This window comes from Podarcis bocagei (assembly GCF_964188305.1).
Source record: "Podarcis bocagei genome assembly, chromosome: 13".
NCBI lineage: Eukaryota > Metazoa > Chordata > Lepidosauria > Squamata > Lacertidae > Podarcis > Podarcis bocagei.
Genome location: NC_138138.1, coordinates 43,965,531 through 43,983,954, shown reverse-complemented (window position 1 = coordinate 43,983,954; position 18,424 = coordinate 43,965,531). Strand labels below are relative to the sequence as shown.

General features: G+C 41.8%; 2 protein-coding genes and 1 pseudogene across 3 annotated transcripts; 1 reads left to right on the top strand and 2 right to left on the bottom strand.

Annotated features, from left to right (window-relative positions):
- Positions 1-4,488: 4,488 nt before the first annotated feature.
- Positions 4,489-5,427, bottom strand: LOC308571942 (olfactory receptor 11G2-like; the record flags this gene model as incomplete). The annotated part of the gene is made up of 1 exon (XM_081167599.1): positions 4,489-5,427. One exon carries the CDS (start codon positions 5,425-5,427, stop codon positions 4,489-4,491), a length of 939 nt encoding a protein of 312 aa, XP_081023725.1.
- Positions 5,428-9,950: 4,523 nt separating this feature from the next.
- LOC308571943 (olfactory receptor 11G2-like) lies at positions 9,951-10,889 on the bottom strand (the record flags this gene model as incomplete). The annotated part of the gene is made up of 1 exon (XM_081167600.1): positions 9,951-10,889. The coding sequence occupies one exon, from the start codon at positions 10,887-10,889 to the stop codon at positions 9,951-9,953; it is 939 nt and encodes a 312-aa protein (XP_081023726.1).
- Positions 10,890-15,947: 5,058 nt separating this feature from the next.
- LOC308570709 (olfactory receptor 11G2-like) lies at positions 15,948-16,907 on the top strand (annotated as a pseudogene). The gene has a single exon. The product of its transcript is annotated as an olfactory receptor 11G2-like (transcript).
- Positions 16,908-18,424: the final 1,517 nt, after the last annotated feature.

Sequence of the window (18,424 nt, the reverse complement as noted above, 5' to 3'; positions counted from 1 at the left end):
GTTTCTTTTTTTCAAACTTACATTCAGTTTTCCACATTTTCACATCAGTTTCTGATTATTATTTCTAAGTCCTCATGAAAATTCACCAGCATTTTAGTGCTAATATTTCCTAATATATATTTTCTATCAATTGTTTCTTAGCATGCACATTTTTGCAAAGCAATTTTCCTCAATATAATACATGTTTGTATCTTATTTCCACTAATATATCCATTTTATATGCACTTTACCCTGGTATATGTATTTTTCTACACATTATTTGCCCAGATTGAACTGCAGAATTTGGTTCATTAAAAGGTTTCCTTATAATGTACATTGAATTAAATTTTTCACCCATTCCTATCTGCGGCCCTTAAATCCTTAGGGATATCTAAAAGGGGGCATAAGGCAGAGCTTTCCCTGCCAACTAAGAATGGGGTAGTCCTGGTGCCTTTGAAGGAAACCAAGGGATCAGCTTTCTTCCCACCCAGCTTTCCATTATCTTGGTTGTTGTTGTTTAGTCATTTAGTTCATTATCTTGGTAATAGGCCCCATATCCAAACAACCGTAGGTCGCAGCATGTTTCCTCCGTCCAGCAAAATGCTTACCCTACGTCTGGTGTCGGAATCTTGTGGGAGAAATGCTGCTTTCTGAACACTATTGACACTCATCTACAGCACTGATGGAGCAAAGGATGTAAAGACATAATGGTTTGGTGAAAGAAAGCTTCAAAATACATGTCCTTGGGCATGCAGGCAGGCCAAAGCTTTAATGCCACTGAATAGTTCTGGCTCTATTTTTAATCACTGACTAACACAACCCTTGGGAAGATCTCTCTAAGGAACTAAGCTATTTCTCAACAAAGAATCTCTGGGAGATGTAATTCCACCTTATCCCCCCCCCTCCTCACTATGTTGCATGGATTCTTCTCTCTGTTTCCTCTTTGTTCTATATTAAGTTGTGTTAATTCAAGTTGTTGTTTGCTTCCTCTTTACCCAAGCAAAGAGGCATCTTGACTGGGGCTCATTTCCTTTAAGGGAGAGAACCCTACCAATTATGATGTTTTGGCAATGTCTACTTTACAAATGAAGGCAAGCAGGTATGTTGCTTACAGCCCTTGCAATGGTTTACTTGGTTGCCGTATTCAGGGCCAGGGAGGAATTTTCTCCTGCAAGTAAATTGGCTGGCTTGTACACTTTTGCGTATCTCAGCGACCTCCACAACTTTGTTGGATAAGGCATTGGGCTGGATCCTTAGTCACATGGGTATCCCATTAGAAAGGGATGCGGGTGGCACTGTAGTCTAAACCACTGATCCTCTTGGGCTTGCCAATCAGAAGGTCAGCAGTTCAAATCCCTGTGACAGGGTAAGCTCCCGTTGCTCTGTCCCAGCTCCTGCCAACCTAGCAGTTAAAAAGCACGCCAGTGCAAGTAGACAAATAGGTACCACTGCGGTGGGAAAGTTAATGGCGTTTCCATGCGCTCAGGTTTCCATCACTGTATTCTGGTGTGCCAGAAGTGGTTTAGTCATGCTGGCCACATGACCCAGAAAGCTGTCCATGGACAAACACCAGCTCCCTCAGTCTGAAAGCGAGATGAACGCCACAACCCTATAGTCGCCTTTGACTAGAGTTAACTGTCTAGGGTGTCCTTTGCTTTTACCTTTTTATCCAGGAGGGTTGTTTCTGTCTGGGGGTCCCCTGGGGGACCGATGGGTCAATACAACTTTCTCAATGACAGCTTGTGCAGGGTTGTGACATCTAGTTTATATTGGGGGTGACGTCCCAGTGAAAGGTTGACTCCTCCAGGTTCCTATCAGGTGGGCTCCTTGATGCTGGATACATGACCAATGCCTTTTCCAAACCTATTTTTTCCCGTAACCAATAAAGTTCTGACCCAGTTCAACCAAATACCATTCTCCTGTGTTGATTCCTTTGGCCCTCCCGTCACCTGTTATGGCTGTTATGCCCTTGTGCTGGCAATCCAAGGATACATTCTAGCCAGACAAAAACATTCAGGAAGGGTATTAGACCATATAACACCAGTCCTGAAAGACTTTCATTGGCTCCCAATATGTTTCCAAGCACAATAGAAAGTGTTGGTGTTGACCTTTAAAGCCCTAAACGGCCTCAGCCCAGTATCCCTGAAGGAGCGTCACCACCCCCATTGTTCTGCCTGGACACTGAGGTCCATCTCCAAGGGCCTTCTGGCAGTTCCCTCTCAGTGAGAAGTGAGGCTACAGGGAACCAGGCAGAGGTCCTTCTTAGTGGCAGCACCTGTCCTGTGGAACTCCCTTCCATCAGATGTCAAGGAAATAAACAACTATCAGACTTTCAGAAGACATCTGAAGGCAGCCCTGTTTAGGGAAGTTTTTAATGTTTGATATTTTATTGTGTTTTTAATATTCTTTTGGAAGCTGCCTTGCTGCTGCTGCTGCTGCTGCTGCTGTTGTTGTTGTGCAGGGATGATGTAGGGTGAGCCCAGAGGGTAAGGGTTGTGGTTAAAGAAGAGTGTGGCCTACAGAGAGTACCAAGGACCATATAGTAGGTGTTTCCAAACTGTGGTCTGCAGACTGTTGCAAACACTTCCCTCACTCCTTCACCCAGGGAGATTCACACTGATTCCCAGAGAATTGCTAGTGAAGGACTTGGGAAACAAGCAGTCAACAAAATAAAAAGTGGCATAAACACCACTGAAAACCATTCTATTTATTCTAATTTTCATTTGATATTTGATATTAAATAACAAACTTTATTACAAAAGTAAATATATATTACCCACATGAATAATATTCCAGGATTCAGATTACATTTATTTAAAATACAATGTAACATACACATATAATTAAGAGTTTCTTATTTAACATAATATTCAATCTACTATAATATATAAAATTAATCTTTCATTTACAACATTCATTACTTTCTATAACCTATAATCAAAACAAACAACACCATCCATTTGATCCACATTTCTTTTTTCTCAATTCATGCATCCCTTTTTCAATCAATTCTGTTTGCCCTTTTAAAAAGACCAATAACTGAATGTTGGCCTACCCAAAACTTGTCCAGTTTTCTTTGACCTTTTATTATTTGAAGTCTGTGACAGTCTTTCCAATACAGGCATTAGCCAAACTTTACATTAGCAATGTTGAAGATTTATGTACTTAATTTTTTCTAGTGTTGAGTTTTCCTTCCCCTGCAGTTCTTTATTACTATATTCAAATAAGTTCAGCAAGACCAGGGTAGGAGCAATTTATAATTCTTGTTTTACTGTTTTTGATATTTCTGCAAAAACTTTCTTCCATTTTTTCAACTTCTGGGCATTGCCACCACATGTTTAGGTAGTTGCCTATCATTTGTCACTCTCCAGCATATTGGAGAGGAGCCTGGGTTGAGGAAAGCCAATTGCCTACATGTCAAATACCAAAAATGTGTTAATTATAAGGATAACAGCCTTGCAAATGCTAATATTGATATGTAAGGTGTGGTCCATCACCTAGCCCTCTAAAACTTCTACCTCATCCTTTCTTGGTTTGGGAATGATCCAATATTTCTGTATCTCAAGGGCTCACAGAAACTGTTCCAGCCAACCAATGATCTGATGCAGAGTCATTGGTGCAAGGAGGCTTCATTATATTTTAAAGGTTTGCTCAAATTTTAATTCAAGAAAGGAGGACTCATGGGATTTTTTTTCCAGATGAGGGCCCCATCTGCTGCTATTAACATCAAAGAGTGTTTTAGAGTCATATGAGTTCTAAAGGCAACTGGATTTTGAACCAGCTGAAGTTGCAAAGTCTTCAAAGGCAGCCCTACTTTAGTGCTTTGTTGCTGTAATCCAGTTTAGAAATTACCAAAGCACGGAGTATCATGACCAAGTCATTTCTGCCCCAAAGGGCCCAGACCTGATGAACCAGATGGAGCGGTAAATAGGCACTTCTAGTTGTTGGTGGTACCTGGGACTCAAGTGACAATGGTAGATCCAGGATTTGCTTAAGAAAGAGATGCATTGTCATAACCTTCAAGGGAGATGGCACTCTGCCCTCCACCAGGGTAGCAGTGATAACTCTTTCTACCCACTCCAGCATAAATCAATAATAAATTTACCCAACTCCTACCTCAATTACACAGTAGCAGAAATAGGAACATTTAAAGCTTCCTTAGACTAAGTCAGATCATTGGTCCGTGTAACACATTGACTGGCAGCAGCTCTCCAAGATTTCAGGCAAGCATCTCTCCCAGCTACATGGAGATGCCAATGAATAAGGCAGAATCCCTTTGCATGCAAAAGCTAGAACCCTTCCCCCAAACAAAGTAGTAGTAATAAAATAACATGGACCATAAAATGATTGCTCTTCATCTTGTTACAGTTAATTTATATATTGGATTCTATACCACAGTCTCAAAACATTGTACGCATGAGATAATTAAAGGAAGTTAATTAAATAAGCCCACCCTCCTACCTTTGGCTTTTATTCCAGATAAAATACCTCCATTTCCCCTCCACTTTCCTACATCACCCTCTTTCTTCTCAATAACCGGAACAATGCTTCCTTCACCTGATCATTCCTGAGACAGTAGATGAGGGGGTTGAGCATAGGGGCAAAAGCAGTATAGAAGAGAGCCATCACTTTAGCATTGTCACTGTGACTCTCTCCACTGTGCCCTATATACATAGCTGCCACAGATCCATAAAAGAGTGTCACCACTGCTAGGTGGGAAGACACTGTAGAAAAACCCTTGATACCAGTGCTTTCATTAGATGTTTTCACCAGGGTGAATACTACACATGCATAGGAGACCACAATGAACAGGAAAGTAACCAGAATCACAGAAGAGCTGACAAGGAAGCAGAAGAGGGGGAGGTGCCCTAGTGGAGGACAGGCCACAGCAAGGAGTTGACCAGAGTCACACACAAAGTGATCAAGTATATTGGAGCCACAGAAGGACAACCTGGAGATCAAAAACACTGGTACAATGTAGCACAGGAAGCCCAAAATCCAACATGCAGCCACCAGGACATAGCAGAAATCTGGAGACATAATTTGTGGGTAGCGCAGTGGGTGGCAGATGGCCAAAAACCGGTCCAAGGACATGGCTGAAAGGAACAGGCATTCAGAAGTACCAAGGGAGAAATAGATGTAAAACTGGAGGAAGCAAGCATGGAAGGAGATGACCCCACCTGGGAAGGACAAGTCAAAGAGCATCCGTGGTGCAGTGGAAGTGACATAACACATCTCCAGCCAGGAGAAGTTGCTCAGCAAGATGTACATGGGCAGGTGAGCCAGGCGAGCATCATGAACCACTATCATGATGATGATGAAGTTCTCAGCCAACGTGAGGGTGTAGACTGCTGTTAAGAAGATGAGAAGGAGCAGGTGTCCCTGTGGTCCAACTTGGAAGCCCAGCAGAATGAATTCCTGCACCATGGTCTCATTGACCAGCTCCATCTGGATCACACACAAAACCGCCTGGAGGCTAGTCTTGCATTTTCAGTGGTAAACTAAGGTTATTTAATGTTTGGAATGGAGAAAGCCTTTGTGCTGGGTGGAGGAAGAGAATGTTAAGCAAGTTTGTTTGCCAGTAATTGAGGTGGCAGGGGTGGGCTGACTTCAGTTCTGAGTGATGTATTCATTTAAAATCCTTTTTTAATCTACTAATATGCTTTAAACATTGAGGTGGCGGGGTGGGCTGACTTTAGAATCCTTTTTTGCTTTAGATTCATTTTTAATCTACTAATATGCTTTAAATATAGCAGGCAAAGTTCACATTGAGGATCTCTGGACAATTATACAGTGGCTTTCAGGCACTCCTGAGAATGCAGTTTTGCTTGAGAATATAAATAACTTTCTGAATCAGTAGTCAGGTCCAGTATTCTTTACAAACCTCCTAGTAATCAACACTAACTGATGGTCAACGTGAAACTGACCCAAAATCTCCCAGCCTTCTTTCTGCCCAAACATTGTTTATGGTATGTTAAGCAAGTAGAATATAACAGTATGAATTTGTTTCAGCTGTCTTTGTCCTCTGAAGCATCAAAAGTACTAGAATTGTCACAGGTTGCATCTTAAAAAACCTAGCCTTCTAAAATTCCCACCACACCCCTGCTTGGTTTGGGAATAACCCAATGTTTCTGTACCTTAATAGCACACAGAAACCTCCTCCAACAAACCAAAGACCTGGTGCAGATAAAGTCCCAGCATTCATGGTGCTCAGATACTTCATTCTGTCATTCCTTTAGCTCAGGGTTGGCTTTGGTAGTTGAGAAAGAAAAGACTGCATTTATCTTAAAGGTTTGCTGACGTTTTCATTCAAGAAAGGAAGGACTCTTGGGAACTTGCCTATCAAGGCTAATTCTGTTTCCCTTCAAAACAAGGTCTCCTTGGGGATTTCTGAAGAATTTGTAATGTATAGTAGCTTTGTTTACTTACGTGCTGAACCCTCCACATTGGATGAATTGGGAATACTACTGGTATTTGCTCTCTTTTTCTTTTTTTTCTTAAGTAAAAATGGATTTCTATTTTTAAATAAAGCTTAAAATACAGACAGCAAAAAGGGTAGAACACAAACAACAAATAAAACAAGACCACTGGTTAAGGGAAATAGAAAAGTCACCGATTAGACTCCTTAGAGAATTGTGCGGAAATCTGAGGGACAATTAGAGTAAAACAGTCTAAGGAGGAATTTGCAAACTATTGAGGATGTTTGGTTGTGTAAGTTATGTAGCCAGATCATAGTCTGAAAACAAATGTTTTTGGGGGTTTTTAGGTGAAGGGGCAAGGCTCAGTGGTAGAGTACATGTTTGAATGCAAAGGGTTCCAGGTTCAGTCCCTGGCACCTTCAGACAGGGCTGAAGACCCTTGGCTGAAGCTCTGAAGAGCCCCTGTCAAGTATTTTTGAGAATACCGAGATAGGTGAACTAAAGGTCTGATTCAGAATATCATCATCATCATCATCAAATTTATTATCCTGCATTCACCAGCCAATCCCAGGGTGGCTTGCAACCATTTAACATTGTATACACAGTTAAACCAAATTGGAATCAAAGCAAAAGGGTGAGTCTAGTGAAACCAGGGTAAGTAGGTGTCTCTTCAGCTTTCACCAAATGCTGTATAGTGCTGCAGCTCTGTGGGGAGGGAATTCCAGAAGTCAGGAGCTGCTCTCCCTGGGAACTCTGAGTGATCTCTCCCTGGGAACTCTAAGTTCCGCCCTACCATACATTTTACAGAAATTCTATGGAAATTTAATAATCATGGCTTCCCCCACAGAATCTGGGAACCATAATTAACACTTCCCAGAGCTATAATTTCTAGCACCCTTAACAAACTACACAACTTGTGGAAACAAGTAGTGGTGGACAGATACTTTCTTTGCTGATGTCCCATCCATGTGAAAGGCACAGTAATGTGACTTCATATATGTTCAGTCAGATATAGGCTGAGATGTATGCTACCTGCACTCTGCTTGTCAACCCTTCTGTTTCATCTCATGTGTAATCAGGTCACAAGACTACCAAAGAGATCAACTTGCTCCACTCCACAGCAATGATGAGGGCACTCAGGAGCTACAGGGTCCATGGTTTGATCCATGTCACCAAGCTACAGTGTGAAAGGAGCCCCAATAGGAGCACCAGCCATGTCATATGAAAAGTCCTTCAAAGGATTCAGGAATCGATCCACTCCTACAGCACAAAGTAGACATGTTCAGCCCAAAGCTCAGCAGGGAATATATCCCCAACCCCACTTTGTGGCAAATACAACGTCAAGGGTTTGTGAAGCAACATGTGTTGGACCAGAGAAGTTCTGAAACAGCCCCATATTTGTCACAGAGGCCATGAAGTCATGAGACTGCACATTTGAGGCAGCCTCAGCAAAGATATTGAGGTCCCTCAACACTACTGTGATCGGGTTATCCAACACGGCATCTAAGACCACCTCTGCCAGCACAGTTAGGGAGGTTATAGTACTGTGGAGTAAATGAAAGACAAATAACAGCCTCATTCTGTCTCTCTGGCCCAACACAATTGCAAACAATCCCTCAAACCCAGACACTGTGTAAATTACCCTCATAGTGAGGGAGATGGAATTGCTATGTATGATATCAGGTGGTTGGTGCTGCATTTAGTACAAGAGTGGACAGTGCAGGAGTAGCAGAGGGCCACCAGGTCTCAGTTGTAGAGGCCAAGTTACCTCCCTCATCCATGATCAAATTTTGGATAGATATTTCCTTCTGGGCAGACATGGTATTAAGCAACAATACTTGACTAGGGGGTCAGCTAACCAGCATCCCCACATTCTGAGATATAGTGGGTAAAGAAGAAGGGACTAGGTTTTTGATATAACTAGTCCCCTCTTGCCCCAGCCCCCATATACTTTCAATCACTGGTACCATCACAAGGGTGACAACCCTTCTCCCCTCTTCCCCCTATCCTTGTCCCAGGCACATGATTCCCTTAACTCCCCTCTAAGCATAGTGATAGAATGCAGACTAAATAGACAGATCCAAAAATCCCAGGAGGAAACCACCCCACGCAGAGAGATGCCCAGGGACTCAATAGTGAAGGGCTTGGGAAATTAACAACTAGCAAAAAGAAAAGTGGAATAAACAAACCCTGGGAATTACTCTTAATTTCATTGTTTTATTTAGATGGCCCTTCAGCCAAAGTTCTCAGGACAGGATACAATGAATGAAGTAAAATGCAGCATAAATCAACAGACAAATTATCCAACTCCCACCTCAATTACACAACAGCAGGAATAGAAACATAGGCAGCTGCCTTATACTGAGTCAGGTCATTCTTCCACCTAACAAAGTACTGTTTACATTGTTTGGCAGTAGCTCTCCTGGATTTCAGGCAAGTGTCTGTCTCAGTTGCCTGGAGATGCCTTTGATTGGACCCGGAACCTTATGTATGCAGTCAATACTCGTTCACTGAGCTACAACACTTCACCAAATCCATACTGTGGATGTCCTATAGGCAAGACCATAAAATTGTTGTTGCTAGTCATTTAAATACAATTAATATATTACTTGTCTTTCAAACCACCATCTCAATGTGATTTAAAGAGAGTTAAAAGACATTAAAAAAGAAGTACAACAAATACATTTAAAACAGGATGAGGATCCTAACTAATGGTAAAGACTCATTTATTCATCTACGAAAGTCTGCCGGAACAAAAATGTATTCAGCAGTGTTGGAAGCTAAATGAATAATCAAAGCTAAAGAAAACAGAGCTGGCCCCACCGTACTGGAAACTCAGAGAAGGACAGTGATATCATGAGGAGGTGGATTGCTTCCAACAAGTTATTTCTTTGATGCCTTATGTAGAACCAATATAGGGGCATGAAGCTGCTTAGTGACTAATATTAAAATCCTTCTAGGCTGTATCCTTTAAGGAGTTAATAGGGTATAGAAATGTATTAGCTCATGATTAAGGGCTGCTGGGTTTCTGGTTAAGACCAGGAAGAGCAGTGGTGGGTTTTCCTTCCTGGTCACTGAATTATAGGACTGAACAGCTGCCAGTTACCTTAAGTGCCTTGGGTTAGCACAGGAAATTCAGCTTTCTCCTTGGCTATCAGCCAGTCCTTTAAAGTCACACATTAGCTCTGCACTTAGCAGCCATTAAGGTAGAAGATTAGGTAGCTTGATCTTAAGACACGAAAACTGTATATAAAGCTGAGTGAAGTTGTCAGACAGACCTTGAGAATAGGAAGGACTTGAGAGGATGTAACTTCACTGTCAGGAGTTTTGTACCATTGCACACGAGATGATCTCCCAGCAACTGAAAGGATGATATGTTATATCTGCTTTTCTGTGCTTTCTGCTTCATATTCTCACCTACCAATAAAACATGTTGAAGTACACACTTGGTATATCCTTTATTGCCTATCTGATCCCAAAACAATTCCTTGCAAGTCACCCACCCTCCCACTTTTATTCCAGATAAAATACATCCCTTTCCCCTCCACTTTCCTACATCACCCTCTTTGTTCTCAACAACTGAAACAATGCTTCTTTCACCTGATTATTCCTTAGGCAGTAGATGAGGGGGTTGAGCATAGGGACCAGAGAAGCATAAAATAGAGTCATCACTTTAGTGTTGTCGCTGTGACTCTCTCCACTGTGCCCTATATACAGAGCTGCCACAGATCCATAAAAGAATGCCACCACTGCTAGGTGGGAAGACACTGTAGAAAAACCCTTGATACCAGTGCTCTCCTTTGATCTTTTTGCCAGGGTGAATACTACACATGCATAGGAAACCACAATGAAAAAGAAGGTGACCATAATCACACAAGAGGTGACAATGAAGCAGAAGAGGGGGAGGTACCCCAGGGGAGGACAGGCCACAGCTAAGAGTTGGTCAGAGTCACACACAAAGTGATCAAGTATATTGGAGCCACAGAAGGACAACCTGGAGATCAAAAACACTGGTACAATGTAGCACAGGAAGCCCAAAATCCAACATGCAGCCACCAGGACATAGCAGAAATCTGGAGACATAATTTGTGGGTAGCGCAGTGGGTGGCAGATGGCCAAAAACCGGTCCAAGGCCATGGCTGAGAGGAACAGGCATTCAGAAGTACCAAGGGAGAAATAGATGTAAAACTGGAGGAAGCAAGCATGGAAGGAGATGACCCCACCTGGGAAGGACAAGTCAAAGAGCATCCGTGGTACAGTGGACGTCACATAACACATCTCCAGCCAGGAGAAGTTGCTCAGCAAGATGTACATGGGCAGGCGAGCCAGGCGAGCATCATGAACCACTATCATGATGATGATGAAGTTCTCAGCCAACGTGAGGGTGTAGACTGCTGTGAAGAAGATGAGAAGGAGCAGGCGTCCCTGTGGTCCAACTTGGAAGCCCAGCAGAATGAATTCCTGCACCGTCGTCTCATTGGCCAGCTCCATCTGGATCACCCAGAAAACTGCCTGGAAGCTAGCCTCGAATTATCAAGTGTTAAAATGTTAATCTAATGTTTGGAATGGATGAAGTCTCTGTTGATGTGGCATGAGTTGTCCTCAGCATTAAGCTTTTTTCTGAGATAAGGACTGGTATCTGTTAATTTGCAGAAGAAGAATACCAGTAAGGTAGAAGTAATGTGCTGGGTGGAGAAAGGGAGGGTTAAAGAAGTTTTTATGCCAATAGGTGAAGTGGCAGGGTGGGTTGACATCAGTCCTTAGAAATCTATTCCTTTGGAACCCTTTTTCATCTACTGCTGTGTTTGAAATGTCTCAGTACCTCTTCACATCGAGGATCTCTGAAGAATGTATAGCAACTTTCAGGCAAGTAGATGACAGCAACTTGAATCTGGGTCAAGAAAAAAATTGTCCTCCAAGACAAGAAAGCGTTCAACTCAACAGCACACAGAAAGCTGATCCTACGATCCAAAGACCTGATGCAGATAAAGTCTCAATATTTAGAGTCCATGGATATTTAATTTTGTCATTGCACCTGCTCAGAACTGGCTTTGGTAACTGAGAAATAAAGGACTGCACTGCAGGGTGTGTCTGAAAATCTTAGTTGTGGGTACCATGCTAAGCTCAGAGCATTATTTGAAAAGATTTGCATAGGTTTTAATTGAAGAAAGGAAGCACTCTTGGGAATTGCCCTATCGAGGGTAATTCTGTTTTTCTTCAAAGCAAGAGCTCCTCAGAGATTGCTGAAGACCTTATAATTTATAATATGTTAGTTTACTAACATCCCAAACCCTCCAAATTGGGTTATTGGAAGGTGCTTCTCATTCTTTTTAATTTTTTTTATTAAAAATGGATTTCTATATTGAGATAAATTTTAATATACAAGCAGCAAAACACGCGTCACAAATAAAACAAGATCACTAACTAAAGGAAATAGAAAAATCACTGATTACAATCCTTTGTGTATTACTATGGTTAAGGTTGTGGAACACTTAGAGAATAGGTAGGCAAACTAAGACCCGGGGGCCGGATCCAGCCCAATTGCCTTCTAAATCCGGCCCGCAGACGGTCCAGGAATCAGCGTGTTTTTACATGAGTAGAATGTGTCCTTTTATTTAAAATGCATCTCTGGGTTATTTGTGGGGCATAGGAATTTGTTCATTATTTTTTTAAAAAAATATAGTCTGGCCCCCCACAAGGTCTGAGGGACAGTGGACCGGCCCCCTGCTGAAAAAGTTTGCCGACCCCTGACTTAGAGTAAAAGAACCTAAGGAGGAACTCACAAACTATTAAGGAAGTTTGGTGGTGTGCCATGTGGCCAAATCATATTCAGAAATAAACCAATGAGAAAGGTCATAGGTTAGTGGTAGGGCATCTCTGGAAAGGGCTGAACACCCCGGCTAAAGCCCTGGAGCATAGGAGTCAACTCCTAAGGGCTGAGGGGTCTTCGGCTCCCACAACAAAATATTTGATGGGCAAATGTGCCCTCCAAAGTTGATGGGCATTGCCATTCAGATGCTGTGCGTGCACCGTGCCATGTGATTATGTGGGGTGGGCCTTACCTACCACCCCCCAATATCTTATTCAATTAGGGACTCCTGCCCTGGGGAGCCACTATTAAGTGAGTATAAAAAATACTGAGCTAGGTCTGACTCATTGCAGCTTGCTAGCTTGTTTACTGATAAGATTGCCAACATATAGAATCTGAGCAAAGCCTGTGCCCAAACTCTGCTCCTGTTTTTCAACTTGGGTTCTCTGTGTGTAAAGCTTTGGTTCATTGATGAAGCTTAGGTTCAGGGAAGGGAAGGGAAGTCTTCACGTGCCGCCTTCATGTGAGGTCCACCACAGGGTGGCAACACAAGGATGGGCCTTTTCTGTAGTGGCTCCCTGTTTGTGGAATTGGCTCTCCAGGAATGTACACCTGGCTTCTTCATAATATATTTTCAGGCACCAGGCAAAAACGTTCTTCTTCAACCAGGCCTTTGGCTGATTAATATCCTACAGCCTTTTAAAGGTATCTGTGGGAAGGAGGTGGTTATTGTTTTACAAACTCATTGTTAAAACCGTGTTTATGGAAGACAATCTTACTCGGCTATGAGTGATCGCCGAAGAAGATTGTTTCGGTTTAATGAGTGATCGCTGAAGAAGAATGTTATCTAATTGTGTTTTATCTTTTATTTTATTCTGTGAACTGTCCTGGGATTGCTTGATGAAGGGAGGTATATAAACTATTTTAATATTGTGAATGAAATGTATTCTTTATTTTTGTGGGATTATTTGGGCAAAGGCTTGGTCTAAATCAGCGCTTCAGATCACTTTGGTCACAACTGATTACTGCACGTTTAGCTCATTTTGCTTCAGGCTCCAGGAAGCAGAGAGTGGGGGCTTTAGAACTTGCTCCAAATTCCAAATTCCACTACAGAACCTGTTCCACAACACAATGCACCCATCTGATTACTCTTCTTCTTTTTATTTATTTGCAGTAAAGACACCATCATAACATTTTAAAATATTAATAATAAATAGCATAAATAAAAATGCACATTAATACAACTGAAAGCACACAATGACAATAATAGCTAGAGGAATCATAAGTGGTCTGATAACAATGGTCTTATTCAATAACATTGCCACTTGCCTTGTGAGTGACTTCTTGGAGTCATGAAGCAAAGAGATTCATAAGAGTGGCCAGGGAGGGGTTGTGTAATGGGGCATTTTGGATGACAGAATCCACCTTTGTGTTGCTAGAAGGGAAGTATCCATTGTTCATTGGAGTTTTATTGTATCTGCCATCTAATAAATTGGAAGGGAGAACATTAAACCTTACCAGAGAGAAAACCCTGCTATATTTAGGGATTGTTAAGTATCCCAAGTATGGTATTGCATCTTTACAGGGGAGGCATGGTAACCCCAGTGACTGAGGGGAACAGGGTCCCCATGAAGGTCATTGAAGCTATGTCCAAAAAGCTCTGTTTAACCATTGATTTGGTGCCCTTTAGACATAGTAAGAGAATGATATACCTGTTGAGGTAACTTTTTTCACCACAATCTTCAACCAAGGTGATTAAAAATAACCAAACATTGCCTCAGAGTCCAATGAATTGGGGGTAAATACAAGTCAGCAGCGGAGCCAAAAATGGGTAGAATGAATTCACACAAAGCACAATCATTATATTCAGTCCCTGTCTAGCCAGAAAGAAAACAAAGGTTTTTAACAATGGAAATTATCTGTGTTTTCACCGTGGTAGAAGGAAGTAACCTGTCTCTTGGCTTTTAATAGCTAATGGCATTGGTTCTTAAGGGACACATTCCCAAGGGACACCTAATATTTAACAGGAGCATTCAAGGTTTCTGTAGTAGATACAAAGACTCACTCATTCTTCTCATATAGCCCATGACTATGACAACTGAACACCCATGTTAGGCAGAGGGAACAGCAACATGTTCCCACCTACAAATGCTGACACAACATTTGTGATGAGCCTTCAGCTGGATGGAGGAATGTACCGAAAATTACTGAGGTAAAGAAATGGAGACTGGAGTGGAACTGGGGAGGATCAGATCTGAACGAGTGCCACCTTCTAGAAAGAGTTGAAGATTGCTTCAAGGAAATGTGATAGATCATTATAGAAGTGTGTGGTCAGAGAGACATAGATGAGTACTTGGGAAAGGCTGTGAGATGTCTCTGGGATTCCTAGCTGCATCCCTGATTTTTATTTAACAATCAAAATAAATAATTTGGTTTTCTGCCTTCATTTCGAGCCTACAAACCCTCTTATCTTGCAAATTGACACCACCTTAACTAACTAACTAACTAAAAGTAACCTCACTGGACCTTTTTAAAAAAATCTCTAAAACACATGGGTAATAGTTTTATTAGGTCAACTGAAATGTCACTAAATAGAGTGGAAGCTTCATTGGGCTTGATGGTACACAATGAAAGGGTTGTAGGGGAGAGCTGACTGTTCCACTAATCTGTATCTCAAAAGTGTTAGGACGGAACATGGGAGAAGAGTGTTAGTCACATCTCTCCTCCTTCTTCCTATGCTCCATCTTAAGGCCCTTATACAAGGTGTAGGCTCATGGCTTTGCCACCACCCAAAGTTACTTCTCTCCCCAGCACCTTACCCCACAACTTTGCTTGACATCTAGTCCGATGAAGAATTCTGGGGAACATAAAGGCCTGCATGCTATTTTGTGATATTTTGGTTGGTCTAATAAAGGTATTGCATTAATATAGAATTGTGGAATAGATCTAACCCAAAAGTATCAATTAAATTGTTTAGTAACGTAAGATGGGATGACTTTCATTCAAGGTGCTTCACAGGTCTATGTTTGCTCCTTGTCTCAGGAAAGAGCTGAGAAGCTTTTGGGAGGGGGTCACCCATCTGCAAAAGAACAAAAGGTGGTGGTGCAGGGGGGGGTAGACTAGGAATAAAATTGTAGGTAGATGAGTGTATTTCTAGTTAATGTCACTTTTGCAGGTGTTCATTCATAAGTCTGTTCAGTCTTGATTCTGCATTAAACTGTACTTTAATAGCTACAAGAAAATTCCCATTTAAAATAGTATTTTTGAATGGATTTTCTTGAAAAATACACATTTCTAAAATATATCCTTTATGAAAGGATGCCTTTCTAAATATACTTTATCCCAAGATTCACATTTTGTAGATATTGTGCGTGTGTGTGTGTACACACACAAGCATCATTGCAAAATTAGGTGAAAGGCTGATGGACAGCTATTTAATTTCAGTGAATTAAATGCCTCATTTCAGGTTCCAGCAGCCAAGTGACGATACTTCTATAAGACTGTGAACAATATTCACAATAAGGGTCAAGGGGTCAAGCTTAGATATGTTCAAGATAACACTAACCCAAGCCAAACTATTCTGAATACATTTACCATGTTTACTTTTTATAATCAACTGTGATCTGAAAGAGAAGTTGGAGGCATCACTTTTCCTCTGTCTTTCAGTGGTAACAGAGAGACAAGAAAGCAGACATAACCTCTATGCGGTTTAGAGTGATCATTCATCCATCTGATTTCAAATGGAGATGGACAATACGACTTCTGTCCAGGAATTCATTTTGCTGGGATTTGGAATTGGACAGCACAAACGGTTCCTGCTCCTCATTTTTTTCACCATTCTCTACATGCTCACTTTGGCAGAGAACATCACCATTATCACACTGGTGTTTCTAGACAACCACTTGGCTCAACTTCCCATGTATATTCTACTGAGCAACTTCTCCTGGTTAGAGATGTGCTACGTATCCACCACTGTGCCTCGCATGCTTTTTGACCTAGCTTCCCCTCATGGGGTCATTTCTTTCCATGAGTGCTTCCTCCAGTTCTACATTTTCTTTTCACTTGGTTGTACTGAATGCTTCTTCCTCTCAACCATGGCCTTGGACCGGTACTTGGCTATCTGCTGCCCACTACGCTACCCACACATAATGTCCCCACACTTCTGCTACACTCTGGTAGCTCTATGTTGGGTTGTTGGTTTCCTGTGGTACCTTGTCCCAGCAGTTTTGATCTCCCTGTTGTCCTTCTGTGGATCTAATACCATTGACCACTTCTTGTGTGATCCTGGACCAATTCTGGCCCTGGCATGCCCGCCACTCGGAAATGCTCCCCTCTTCAGCCAGATTTGCCTCAATGGTCTGATTATAGGCAATGTCTCCTTTGTTGTGCTGTCCTAGTGCACTGTAATTCTCACCCTGATGAAAACCTCTAGCCAAGGTAATCGTAGGAAGGCCTTCTCCACCATATCATTCCACATTGTGGTGGTCACACTTTTCTACGGCTCAGTTGCAGGGATGTACTTGATTCCAGGTGGAGAAAGCCAATCAGAGGTCACCAAGGCAGTGACCCTCTTCTACACAGCCATCACACCCTTTCTCAATCCTTTGATCTACTGCTTGAGGAATGATCAGGTGAAAGAGGCAGTGGGCAGGTTGCTGAGGAGAAAGGTGAGGTCACTAGGGAGAAAGCAAAGAACTTAAAAAGTAGGGAGAGGAGGCAACAACAACAAAGCAAAGCACCCAAGTATGTACAGCTGATATGTACAGAGCTGGATAGAGAGAAGCAACTTTCTCTGCTGATGTGTTTTGCACAGCACATCAAGAAAGGTATGATAAGAAATCAGGAATGAGTTCATAGTTACCTGATGACCACATTCCCCGACCAGGCAGTTCAGTTCTTAGCTTTAAGAAGAAACCCGAAACCATTTGTTGGGATTTTTCACAATTTGTCTGATGGCCAGTTGCTAAATTATAATGAAATGAATCTCACCACCCTTGATAACATCAGAGTTGTGGAAGCCTATTCAGACCAAAGGCTGTATTGCCTTCTTGTCAAGCTTCCAGAGGAGCACATGGGAGTGGGCAGGGCCAGAGGTGAAAGCAGGCAGAGCACTGAATGTGAATTCTAGCTTTGTATTGTGGGTTAGTTTCCATACACATTCACACAACCTTCTCTGTTCTCCAGCTAAACAAGCAGGAGGCATCAGCTAAGTTCAAGGAAACATTCCATCAAAGGAAAAACACTTGGGGTGTGAAGCAGGGTTAGTGAAAGTGTGACTTGGGAAGAGGAGTGTGGCTGAGGACCCCAGCCCTGCATTTGGAGTAAATTCTAATTATTTTCACTTTAATAACAAAGACAAATGTCATTGCAAAATGGTGGGTTTTGGTGCATATCTCCCAGGGGGTCTTATGGAAACACTGAGGATGTTGGCATAAAGCAGACAGGGTCACTGATTTTCTTAACAGATGCAACAGGAAGCAGAGATAGATGCTTTGCATCATCCTAGTGAGCTGTTATTGAACGAGAAAACCTCTGTCAATTTCTAGTTCTTATCACTTATGTTTAGTCTTTATTCGTCTTTATTCCAAATCTGTGTATACTGTAATTTGTGGTGGGTGGGTATTTTGCAGAGTCTCTTTTATTTGTATAAAGGGTAAAGTGATGCCACACTAAGAATAAGCCTGGTATTGATTGTCCCTTGAATAAATCATTTTTGTGGGTTAACTGTTCTGGAATGGCTATAAGCCTATATAGATACAGTGGTACCTTGGGTTACAGACACTTCAGGTTACAGATGCTTCAGGTTACAAACTCCGCTAACCCAGAAATAGTACCTCGAGTTAAGAACTTTGCTTCAGGATGAGAACAGAAATCGCATGGCAGTGGCACGGCGGCAGCGGGAGGCCCCATTAGCTAAAGTGGTACCTCAGGTTAAGAACAGTTTCAGCTTAAGAACGGACCTCCAGAATGAATTAAGTTCTTAACCCAAGGTACCACTCTATAGACATACACACAAACATACACATATCCAAACTTAGGCCTTTCATTGTTGTGAAGTGATCCATCTGGCTGCAATATAAGCATGAACAGTTTAAAATTGTGTATATTGTGTAATATTTTGCAATTTTTCTTAATAAAAAAATCATTTGAAACTGTGCTCATTGTATATTTATAGATTTGGATTACATTTTAAAATGTTTCTTTATTGTAATATATA